This window comes from Vigna radiata, unplaced genomic scaffold (assembly GCF_000741045.1).
Source record: "Vigna radiata var. radiata cultivar VC1973A unplaced genomic scaffold, Vradiata_ver6 scaffold_315, whole genome shotgun sequence".
NCBI classification, from domain to species: Eukaryota; Viridiplantae; Streptophyta; class Magnoliopsida; order Fabales; family Fabaceae; genus Vigna; species Vigna radiata.
The window spans coordinates 50,890-63,813 of NW_014542557.1; the positions used below are offsets into that span (position 1 = coordinate 50,890).

Consider the following 12,924-nt stretch of genomic DNA (forward strand, 5'->3'; position numbering starts at 1 on the left):
TGTATGTATATAAATGAGTAACATTTTGTTTCACTGTTGTTATTTATTTATTTTCATTACTTATATAATCTATTATATATTTTTATTTTTGTCCACTTCCCTCCAATGGGTTACAATTGCTTTTTAAGCCAAAAGCAAAAGGTAGAATATATAAGGAAAATGATATTTTGACACCAATTTTTTGACATCAATTACAAAATGTGATTGGACGATTTCAAATTTAAAAAAAACTTTGATTTTTTTCTTTCATATATGCCCTTGTCTCACTTTTTCTAATTTGAAATTGTCCAACCACGTTTTGACACGTGTGCAATGTCAAAATAGTGTCAAAATATCATTTTCCAATATATAATAACTGTGAAGTACGGCAAGGACCCCATTTCCTTATTTTATTCCAAAAAGCGCATCATGAATGTTGATTGGAGAACATTCAGCACCACAAAATACAAGAAAAGAGAAAAATAACTTAGGGTTGAGAGTTGCACTTGGGCAAACGCATAGATTTTGGAGTTTTGGCTTTAAGAACCGGATTTCTCTCGAAGAAATTGGTTGGCTTTATCTCAAATCCACCACTCAGTGTTGGCATGATAGGATGATCTTCCTGACATGGCACATGATGAATCCCCACTGTATGCCATAGAACTATGTCCTGATTTTCAATGCTCCTATTCCTGCATTACAATAACAATGTCAATTCAATAACAATCACACTCCAAATTATACGCATTCAATTCAATTATTCAAAAAGTGTATATACCTCAGACTCCAAACAGCTAAAGTGTCTTCTCCTCTGCTCTGATCAGCATATAGCCCCCCTGCCCATTTCTCAGACTTGTTATACGGTGTTACATACACATTATAATTGGTGAAGCCACCTCTTATTTGTGGATAATCATCACTGAGCAAAAGTGGGTGAGCCACTGTTCCTGGGAACAAACGATACCCTATTTTGTTTCCAGCCTTTGTTTGCTTATTGGGATTTACAATTGCTAGTTCAGATGCCTTCAAACCAAGTTTGATTCGACCATCAGCCTCTGTCTTACCAATTTCACGCACCACAGACCAGTAACTTTTCCTTCCTGAACTCTCGTCGCTTACTGTCACGGTCTCCAAATTCGTCTTCATAAAAGAGTTGGCTTCGCCATCAATGTCAAGGTCAAGGTGATATGTGAGATAATGATCATGGTGCACACCAATCGTGTTTTCTGACAGCAATGTACCAAACACATTCTCCTTAATTTGATCCACATGGGTGTATGATGTTCCTTTGATACCCAAAATTCCTGTCAGACCAACCTGCCACGCACAAGCACACAGAATCTGTTGGCATCAGAAAACATCAAATATTCACACATTGAAAATGAATGTATATCATTCATACCCCCATTTTTATGGAACCACTTGGCTTGAACTCCCAATCTATGATATAATCATAGTTGCCCACAGTTGAGACAGTTCTCACCACCAGGCTCGCATCAACCCTAACCTCCCTTATCTGCAAAGATCCAACTTATGAAAATACCTAATACTTTTAATAGCAAAAGTTTAGAAATTTAAAACACACAAGGGTGTACTACCTCCTCGTCATGGAGTTCTGATTCTGTGTGGCGCCACATGATATCCCCAGCATACTTCTCAAAGATACAAATTGCATTAGAAATTTTGACTGGTACACCATCTTCTCCTGCAAAATATGCATCCAAAAATGCAGCATTGGCTGGGCAATCAGCCAAAGGTTCAAGTGACACCATGGATTGGCCAAACCCGAATTCACCACTGTCAAGAAAGGTCTTGAAGTACCAATTTACAGTTGGGTCCATATATGGCACAAAGAACTCTGATATATATCCTCTGTATAACACTCGGCGATACCTTTGCTGTTGAAGATCATAAATCGACGCTAGGGAGATCATTGGCCCAGCTCGAATATCATATCCCACATGGAACTTCCAGTTTGCCCAACTGCTTGTAGTTCATTCATATATACTTCAAGGTTTATTCAGATTTTTCTTTAATAGATAATTTCCAATTAATTTTCATTTTATAAATATTTGTAACTATACGAAAAGAAATATATGAAGGATCACACTTATTATTAGTAGACTTAGTTAAATTTTAAGTTTCCTTAATAATGGTCACATGAACAATCATTTAGTTACTAATAATGTGAAAGTTAATTAGGAAAGATGACATTTTTTTTTCAATTAGCGCGGTAATCTTAATAACTAAAGATAAATAAGAAAGTGAAAGAATAAAATAATAGTTTATCACCTAATTAAAAACAAGTAAACCATAACTAAATTGAAAAAGTATAACAATTTTGAATATTCAATAAAAACTTAATTTAAAATGTCAAAATTTATCAGTAAATAATAAAAAATTTAATTAAAATAAAATAATAAATAATTATAAATATAATTAAAATAAAATATAAGAAAATTATAAATTAACCCTTCATAAAAGTATAAATAATAATATAGTTAGTTTTTTTTTAAATCACACTAAATATTTCTAGAATATATACATTATAAAATAATAACTTTTGAAGATGTAAGTTGAATCTAAGAGAAAATATAAAAGGGATTATAACCCTTTAAAGAACCATGCAAATGAAAACCCTCAGATCAAAGTGACAATGCTAAAGAAGCAACCATATGAATTTATAACCTGATAGAATGACCATCGATCTTGAATCCTGGTCCGTTTGGTTGCACAAAAGCTGCTCCCATCAACGTTGGTCCAAATGGTGGCTTTTGCTTTGTAGCTACGTACTCAGTGTCCTCAGCCTTAGGCACAGGAATATTAAAGTTGTCATAATATTCAACTATCTTTCTCTCATCAAGATCAGCAACCACTGTAATACCCTCCAACGGTCTTGCAAACAAGTTAGAAGATCCTTTCGTGTAAAAGCACTGCAGCTTCAGTGTCCGTTTGCTCTTTATCTCCCCATACCACCCGACCGAGGATGTTGAGCAGACAACATCGGATATATTAAGGTTCCTTTTCTGCACTGACTCCACGAAGGGTTTGTACTTAAAAGGAAGCTCCGTAACAGCGTCTTGCTCATCAAACGTGATCATAGGGAAGCCTTGCCCAGTGTGCACTTTGGTGGAGACAATGGACCCTTTCGACAAGTCAACACTGATCTCAAGGGTTTGTTTTTTGAAACGGGCAATGACTAAAGCACGACGAGGTGGTACTTTCGCGGCTTTGGTTTTGGCGTTTGAAGATTCCCATGATAGGACTAACGCTTTGTCTGGCTCGTCCAAGCCAATGTATTGAAAGGTTAGTGTGGGAGATGAAGCTTTGTATGTTTTTTGGACTGTGGTTCTAACCAACTTGAACTCAGATGGAGTTAAAGGGTCTAAGGGGTGTTTAATGGTGGATGCTGAAGTAGTGCAAGACATGAAGAGAGTTATTAGAAATAAGAAAACCAGCAGCTTCATTGTTCATAAGACTGAATCAAACTATGCATGTGCAGCTTGCAACTTAGAGGGACTATATACCAGTCACACACTCTCTACCAAGGCAGGATGTCAAGGTAAGAAACAAAACAATTTGTCTTTTCATTTGATTAAAGTATTGAAAAAGAATGATATGGTAACACATTCAATCTAAGGGATAAAGTAAAGAAATCCCAAGGCTCATCAACCACATAAATCATACTCACACTTGTTTTAGTCAAGGAATGATAGCATTATTTGTTTGCTTTTGCTGTTGTAAATTTACAAATGAAAAGCCTTTTTATTAAAATTGCCATATGGGGAGACTATTCTCAATCAAATCCAAGTGTTGATAAACAAGTTGTCGCTTAAATAATTTAGTTTGACTGTTTTCTTAGCATAGTAATTGAGAAAGTATTCTTTTAGCTGTAATTCTTATTTTTCGTGGAGTTCATTAGAACACGTTCTTAAAATAGCTTGAAAGATCTTTACGCCGGCATCTCTTTTGTTTTTTAAGCACATAATTATTATGATGAAGGGAGAGAAAAAAGAAACGACGCATGTTAAATCTCGACAAAAATTAAGCTAAGAGAAAATGCAACTCGTGTATTTTGTTTATTTCATCTCGAGAATATAAACTCTAGGATGCGTTATTTAAACATAATCATAATTTACTTTTTGATATGTTTCTTTAAAAAGTAATTTAATCGTTTAGAAAAAATGAAAAAAACACTATTAGGTACAAAAACAGTCATGTGAAAATATTCAAGTTCTCGACAAATTTAATTAAATTGTTGTTTTCAAAAATTGCACGCGTTCAATATAAATCTAGTAAAGAATTGGTGCTAAGCAAGACCTAATTCCTTTTTAACTTATCTGGTTAGACTTCTAAGGTGTAGTAAGAAAGATTTTAATTTTTTCAAATACATGTTATAAGAAAGAGAACACGCAATTGGCGTGGATGGATGAGTTGGTGACAATTTTTCAGAAGACAAGTTGTAAAGTTGTAAGAAAGACAACATACAATAGGCATGGCTGGGGAATATTTGTTTTTAAAGTTTAGTGATGGACATTCATAAGTTAATCTACAAAGAAAAGTAATAAACATCATAGCTATAAATGTTAAGAGGGCAGAGCAGGTACGGTCAATGGTTCTTCACTATCTTTCCTGGCAGATAAATATTCATATTGTATCTGTTTACATATTTGTGTAGTATTTATTATGTGAATACCTGCATATTTTTTAATATTTGCACTGCAAATATATACAAAATGAATTTCATAAATATTTCAAAAAATATTTTAATCAAAAAAATTTATAAAAGTATTCAAAAATATATATAAAAATGATATATAATTATAAAAATCTAAATAAACATCTATAAAATATTTATCTATAAAAGCTGATTTTTAAACCTGATGAAATAAATTTAAATAAAATTATATATATATATATATATATATATATATATATATATATATATATATATATATATATATATATATATATATATATGAGTTTGCCAACATATTAAACTTTTTTTCGGGTTGGTAAAAATGTACCAAGTTTTACTAAAAAAAAAATCCTCATTCATAAAAAAAAGACATATTTTAAACACAAAAATATTTTAATAATTTTCATCTTTAATTTAAAATAAAAAAAATCAGAAACACTCACTTAACTCTATAATTCACTTTCTTCACTAATCCAATTTGTTTCTCTCACATCTTCATCTCTCCTCCACACACAATCATCTGCTACATCGCAATTTGTTGCTCTTGTTCTATTCGTTTATTTGTTGACTTTTTATTGGAAGATTGTGTTATATTTTTTTATTGTTATTAAATTTTGGTTTTAAATTTTAGAAGCAATAGTTTATCTTCAGGGGTGTGATACTTTGACTATTATGTAGCATCAACTTCTTTTATTTGCTTTGCTTAACATTTGAATAACGAAATAATTAATATGCTGAGTTAAAATCATATTATTTTCAAGGGGAAGTAATTGGTTGGACTTTTCTCTAAATTTCTACAAGCATAATAACATCTGATGGAATTAATAATTGACCTGAGACTTTTTAGAGATAATGATTTAATGTCCGAAGATAATGAAAAACAAGTTCAAATGCTTCAATGGGAACAAAGAAATTTATCGTCCTCTATAATATTTTTAAGCATTCTTCTAAGGTTGATTATCTAATTTTTCCTTTTACTTCAATTCTAATGTAATGTTTTTAATATATTGAAGAAGGAGAAAGAACGAGGAAACCTAGTTTTATATTTTACTTTCAAGATCAAACGTAGTTTTATTCTGTTTGGAACATAAACAAAACTAAGAATACACAGCTTTGCATATTATCCAAGAATGAATAAGACGAAGCACATAGTTTTTTTTGGTCGAAATTAGAACACACATAAAATAATCTCAACATTAAGTAGGGTTCGTTATTACTATTTGATGGCAGTTTTCAAGTACATGGTGGTGGGGATTTAACTATCTTTCCAACTTAACAAGTCTTGGAAGATAACGTAATAACTTATGTACATTAAACAAATTTTATGAGTATAGAATATTTATGACAAATGCTCTAGAAGAATCCTTCCATTTAAGATATAAATATATATATTTTTTCAAACATAAATTAAACATACAAATTGGGTGTTGGCTTGGTTGTCTGACCAACCAACGGTTGGGCCGTGGTTGGCTGAGAGAGACGACGGGTGATGAGTTTAGGGTTACAGATGACAAATGAAAGGTTGGAGAGAGAGTTGAAACCGGAAGGAATGAGAAGAATGAGAGATAAGTAAGGGTTTGAAAGATTTTTTTTTTTAGTTTTGAAAATGAAAATTATTCAAATATGTGATCTTTAAAAATTAGAATCCATAATATATGAAAGTATTTTTGTATGTTAAAAATTGAAACACTTTGTTAAAATGTATCAACTAAAAAAAACTTATATATATAAACAATAAAAAAGTTACCGTCTCCAACGGATTATTTATAATATTTGAGTGATTAGAAATCAATGTTATTGTGCAGAGTTAATGTGTAAATCAAGGTATTTTTTACTCTTGGAAAAGTTGTAATTATTAAAATGGTTTTTGTAAAGTATTCGGATGAGTTCAAAATGAGAAACACGAATTTAGAATTGAAACAGTGAGTTCATGCACTTCTTTTATTTTCTATTATTTTAAACTACCTTTTATGTACATTATATGACTTTTTGCTTCATACTATGTTGTAAAACGACATAGGGGCCCTTTTATAATTGTTTAAAATATTAAAGACGTGAAGTATCGTACAAGTTTTCCTTAAAAAGAAGTGAAAGAATTGAAAAACTCTTCTTTACTATCATGGCGACTAAGCATTGAAAACATATGCTACTTTTTTTCTTATAACAAAAATAGTGAAAATATAATTATAAAAACAATATAAATAATTTACATAATCTAAATAGTACTTATTTATTTTATAATGATTTTTATTTATTTAGTAACTGACTTTGTTTATTTAATTTAGAAAATTAGTTAAATTTGAAAAAAAAGGTTAACTTTAAAAAATTAGTTAAATTTCAATAAAATAAAAACTTGAAAGGGAAAATAGAAAAAAACAATGGACACCAAAAAAAGAAATGTCCTTTATTTATAGATTATTATAATTATAATAATCACCACAATAAATAATATCATAAACATTAGTATTAATACTTATATCATTAAATATCATAAACATTAGTAATACAAAAAAAAAAAAAACTATATTAATTACTCAAAAAGTTGATAAGGAGAAATTTATAAATTTAGTGTTTTAGAGTCTTTTAACATGGGTTTACTAAACCACACACTTCATACATACATGTATTATAACTCTTTTATTGAGTGTAAATAGTTATTAATATGTCAATAAGATGATAGGGGTGTTTAAAAAGGAAAATAAATTAAAATGTTTTAATTTATATTTATATTTTAAAAGTATGTGTGATATATGTTTATACATAAATAAAAAGTAAATTATTGAAGTAAATATAATTATAAGTATTTATATTAATCTTTTTATATGTTTATATATAGTATTAGTATATCTGGGATGTTAAAATTCATGACCTTATTTAATATATATATATATATATATATATATATATATATATATATATATATATATATATATATATATATATATATATATATATATATATATATATATATATATATATATTAAGTTATTTTTGTGTTACACGAGTTATAAGTTATGATAAGTTTAAGATTTTTCATATATAGAAATATGTCGTGTTTCAAAAATATAATAAATTGTCTTTGAACTACTTTCCACCTAAGAATTTAATATAAATTATTTGAACACTTAATAAAACAATGATAAGAATTTAATATAAATGATTTGAACACTTAATAAAACAATGATATCTTTGTTAAAAAGAAGTGTCTATTTACACGCATTCAACCAAAGGTTCATATACTTAGTATAGGATCTTAACTAATTTCATATCACATAAACATAATTTTTAATTATTCAAAAGACCAAACTTTGTTTGAACAAAGATTCATATTTTTCTCTTCTTCTTAAACAAAAGTAAACAAAAATTATTAAAAACCCCACCAAAAAATTATTTTGATAATTTAAATATTATTGGAAAGATCAAACCATCTAATTATAATCATATTTTTTTCACATGTCATGTTTCAATAATTTCAACTCAAATGATAATTTGAAAATTAATATACCACTTAATGGGATTATATTCTTCCAAGTTTAAAAAACATAGCAGAAGTTTTTATTTCACCATGCACAAAGCTTCCGTCAAACCAATATCATCAAACATTTCATAATCATTTACCAAATACTCATTAAAATCTCAAATTCGTGTACATAAACCTATTCATCCAATTACAAATTCATTTTAACTAAACTCTAAATATACATTTTCATGTATGCATAATTCATCAATTATAATTTTTTCTAAAATCTACTTTTAACTTTATATCTCTCTAAGTGTTAGTGGAAGAAACAACTTCTTTTATTCTCTCTTTCAACTTTATATACTATCAAACTAACTTTATATTTCTTAAAAGTCTAAAAATTTAGAAAAATATAATTAAATAAATCAAATTTCAATGATAAAATAAATTAATTTATATGATCGCTTTCTTAACCTAACCAGAGTCCTAATAAGTTAAAATACTAGTACAAAACAGAATGTAGAGTTTTTTCGTATGAAAAAATATCTTAAAAGTAAAAAGAGAATAAAAGAAAGATAAATAGGTCTTTTGCCAAGGTTTACTTATTTTATATATAAATTTATTAGGTTTAACATTTTTATGTAAAGTTACATGTTTAATAAGACAAAGTAATTAATATATGAGATTAATAGGTTTAATATAACAATGCTAATAAAAAGTTATTAATAACTTAATGTTTGACATATTTTTTATGATGTTTAGGTGAGTTATAGTGTTTTTTTTTGGCACGTCAAATCATGATGTTAGGTAGAGTTATATTTTTCTTACACATCTATCAAAATATCTATTAAATATGGGTAAAAAATTCTTATCACATTTTCATCTTCAGGGTATACATGTACCATACATGTACCCATATCATATCAATTAATTAAATTTTATTAAAATTAAAATTATAATAAAATATAATATTATTAAATATTTAATATTAATATTTTCTTTTTATAATGTCTAATATTTAAAATAAATTATAATTACATGTATTCCAAATTAGAATACTAAATAATATTAAAATAGAGTGAAATAATTATATAAAATATTATATACTTCTACATAAATAAAATTTTATGACAACCAAACTATTTATTTATTTTATAAATTTTAATTAAATTAATTATTTAAAAAATAAAAATTTTAAAAAATTAAATATTTAAGTTTAAAAATATTACAAATGTAAATTGAATCCTTTTTTCATACATGAATAAAAATTATCATACAAAATTTAACTAAAATCATATAAAGAATAAATATTGAATTAAAAATAATTTAAATATTTATATTTTTTTTAAATTTCAATTTATGTTGATAATGATAAAAAAATTATAATAAATAACATTAACTTATTATACTATAATTTTTAGTAATTTCAGCATAATTCTAAACTTTAATAAAACTGAATATAATTTTTAGGAATTCCAGCATAATTATAAACTTTAATAAAAGGGTATATAAAGAAGAACTTTATTATATAAATTTTTTTAACTTCAACGTTGTGTTAATTCGTTATATATATATATATATATATATATATATATATATATATATATATATGGGTTTGTTATCACGCGTACGCCTGTTTTTCAGTTGGTACGTTTTAACAATGTGTACCGGATTATAGTAGACAAAAATACCCTCATTTATCATAGATTCTAAGTTTTAAGGTCAATTTTCATTCTCAAAACTAAAAAAAAAAACCCTAAAACCCTTACTCACCTCCCTCATCCCTCTCAACCCATTCTTTTTCATCTCTCTCACTCCAACATTTTCTCTGTCATCCCTACTGTTATCCCAATTGAAAAAAAAATTAGAAACTCTTGCCTAACCCTAATCCACCTTCCTCACTTATCCAATTTGTTTCTCTCTCGTCTCCATACTCTCTCTCAGCCACACACAACAACCCGTGACATCGTAATTTGTTGCTCTTGCTCTGTTCGTTCATTTGGAGGATGTGTTATATATTTTTCCTTCTTATTATTATTAAATTTCATTTTTAAATTAAATCATGTAAATAAAACCCTCATAAATCAATTAAATTTTCATACATTATTTACACATCTATACCACATTTCATTATATTTTAAAAGAACAAGATATTTCCCTCTATTGTCCTTTTCCCTTTACACAAAGTGTTTTCTTTTTCCTTTCTTTATTGGTATGAGATGCATGATGTAAGATTACAACCTAGAATTGAAAGAATTGTACTCCTAGGGAACTCTTCTATTCCTATTTCTTTAATTTCTTTGTCTCTTTTTTATCACTGAATCAACTTCTACAAGCATTTAGAATAAACTTTAACCACAGTGCAAGATAAAAAACAATAAAATCATTTTTTACCATTGAAATTTGGAAAGAGTATTGTGACAAAGTTTATATTCATTTTACAAACATTAATAAATATAAAATGATTATAAAAGACTAAACTTTTCAATTTTTAAAAAATATCTCTGATTCAAATTATCACCATCATCTTCAATTGGCTTGACATGAGAGAAAAAATGTTGGAGTGATGACAGAGAAAATGTTGAGATGAGAGAGAAAATATTTCTAATGACCAAAGGGTTTCTGATTTTTTTTTTCAATTAGGGCAACAGTAGGGATGACAGAGGGAAAATGTTGGAGTGAGAAAGATGAAAGAGAAAGGGTTGAGAGGAATGAGAGAGGTGATGAGTAAGGGTTTGGGGTTTTTTTTTTTAGTTTTGACAATGAAAATTATTTAAATATCTTTGACCTTAAAACTTAGAATCCATCATAAACAAGGGTATTTTTGTATAGTATAATCCGATACACATTGTTAAAACGTACCAACTGAAAAACAGGCGTACGCGTGTTAACAAACCCCATATATATATATATATATATATATATATATATATATATATATATATATATATATATATATATATATGACGTCATTTAAATTTTAGGTTAAAACTAAGACACTTTAATAGGGCAATAATAAGTTTTATGTCTAAAATAAAAGTATTCATGTGTCATGATCAAAGTACCCACAAAGCTTTATATTTTCCTGCATTTTAAAATGTTTTTTACCTCTAATAGCATCTAGTCTAATTTTTTGTAATTAATAATGTTGATTTGATTGGGACGTTACTGTCTATTTAATTTCTTTAAAATAAAAAATACAATGGTTTAGTAATAATATTTTTCTTTAAGTTAGGATAAAATATTTTATTAACATTTAAACAGATAAATATAGCTAATTATAATTAGTGGTCCCTTTGATCAAATTCATTATTTATATCCACGTGTATTGCGCATGAATATGCATACCGGGCTTATTCTTCTAATTTTCCTCATCAGTTTAGATTTTCATTTTGAGTTTCAAAATATACAATTTAAAATGTTAGATTTTGTATTTTAAAATACACATTCTAAAATATAAAATAAAAATCATATTCTGAATTACACAATTAAAAGAAGTATTTATTTTAATAACAAAAAGAAATTGAAAAGTGATAAAAATTAGTATTGTCAAAACGAAAATGATTCATTTGATCCCGTCTGATGTGGCTCATTGATGAATGCATATTTATGCTTTAAAATTCAAATTTTTGATGGAATATTTGTGTTTAAATGGTTGATTTGAAGAGGATTTATGATTATCGGATTTAGCGTGTTTGGAAATAAAAGGGACTTAAAAGGTGATTTTAATTGCATAAATTATTCTTGGATGTTCTAATATTTATTTGTGCAGCTGAAATTAGAGTTTTATTGGTCCAAATTGCAATTTAAAGCCCAAAGCCCAAAATCAGGTGTTGTTTGGAAAATAATGTACAAATGGTTTATACTATCACTCATCATAGGTAATTATTAAGTAAGTTAACTCAATTCAATTCACTTATTAGTGCGTTTAAAAAAAATTTAAATTCATCTTGATCACCACGAGTTGATTCATTGACTTATTTAATTATGATTTTTTTTTCTTCAATAAAAAGAAATAACAAATTTTTTAATAAAATATAAATAAAGTTCAATCTAAATATAATTGGGTTAAATATGCTTTTAGTCCCTATACTTTGGAGCGATTTTGGTTTTAGTCTATTTTCAAACTATGGTACAATTTAGTCCTTCAACTTTAGAAAACTCTGGTTTTAGTCTTTTTTACCAATTTTTTTTAACTTTATTTGTTGTTTTGTTTGACACATTTTTGCTTCAATGTTAACTAAGAAACGTGCTTGAAACAACAAATAAAGTTAAAAAAAATTGGTAAAAAAGACTAAAACCAGAGTTTTCTAAAGTTGAAGGACTAAATTGAACCATAGTTTGAAAATGGACTAAAACCAAAATCACTCCAAAGTATAGGGACTAAAAACATATTTAACCCAATATAATTCAAAATGATGTTAAACTTAATATAGAATAAAAAAATAGAATATAATTTGAAGTAAAAAAGCACAATATAATCCAAAATCATGTTAAACTCCAAATAAAATAAAAAAATATTCAAGTACAAAACCAATTATCTAAAATCAAATCAAAGTTGTCATTTATCCATATATAATATTATAGTCTTGAATAAATAAATGAATATGATAAGAGGACTTATGTTTAAGACTTTTATTTCTTAATATAATTTAAAATTTATGGACGGATTGAGTCAATTTGACTCACCATAAATTCCATCAAAGTAAGTTGGATTCTCAATTATAAGTTCAACCGTAGTAAATTAGATTTTAGTTTTTAGTAAGTTGTATCTAATTTTAATTCG

The 12,924-nt window shown here is 27.1% G+C and overlaps 1 protein-coding gene across 1 annotated transcript; it reads right to left on the bottom strand.

Moving 5' to 3' along the window:
• Positions 1–466: 466 nt before the first annotated feature.
• Positions 467–3,446, bottom strand: LOC106780384 (primary amine oxidase-like). The gene is made up of 5 exons (XM_014668668.1): positions 2,668–3,446; positions 1,578–1,962; positions 1,382–1,495; positions 758–1,296; positions 467–671 (listed from the first exon to the last, which is right to left on the bottom strand). The coding sequence occupies exons 1-5, from the start codon at positions 3,444–3,446 to the stop codon at positions 467–469; spliced, it is 2,022 nt and encodes a 673-aa protein (XP_014524154.1).
• Between the last annotated feature and the right edge of the window lie 9,478 nt (positions 3,447–12,924).

What these genes read in the sequence shown, in the direction of transcription:
- LOC106780384 (XM_014668668.1), bottom strand. Translation starts at nt 3,446, where the DNA reads ATGAAGCTGCTGGTTTTCTTATTTCTAATAACTCTCTTCATGTCTTGC. An exon ending in ATCGATGGTCATTCTATCAG is followed by an intron (nt 1,963 to 2,667) that starts GTTATAAATTCA and finishes AACTACAAGCAG; the next exon opens with TTGGGCAAACTGGAAGTTCC. An exon ending in CAGAACTCCATGACGAGGAG is followed by an intron (nt 1,496 to 1,577) that starts GTAGTACACCCT and finishes GGATCTTTGCAG; the next exon opens with ATAAGGGAGGTTAGGGTTGA.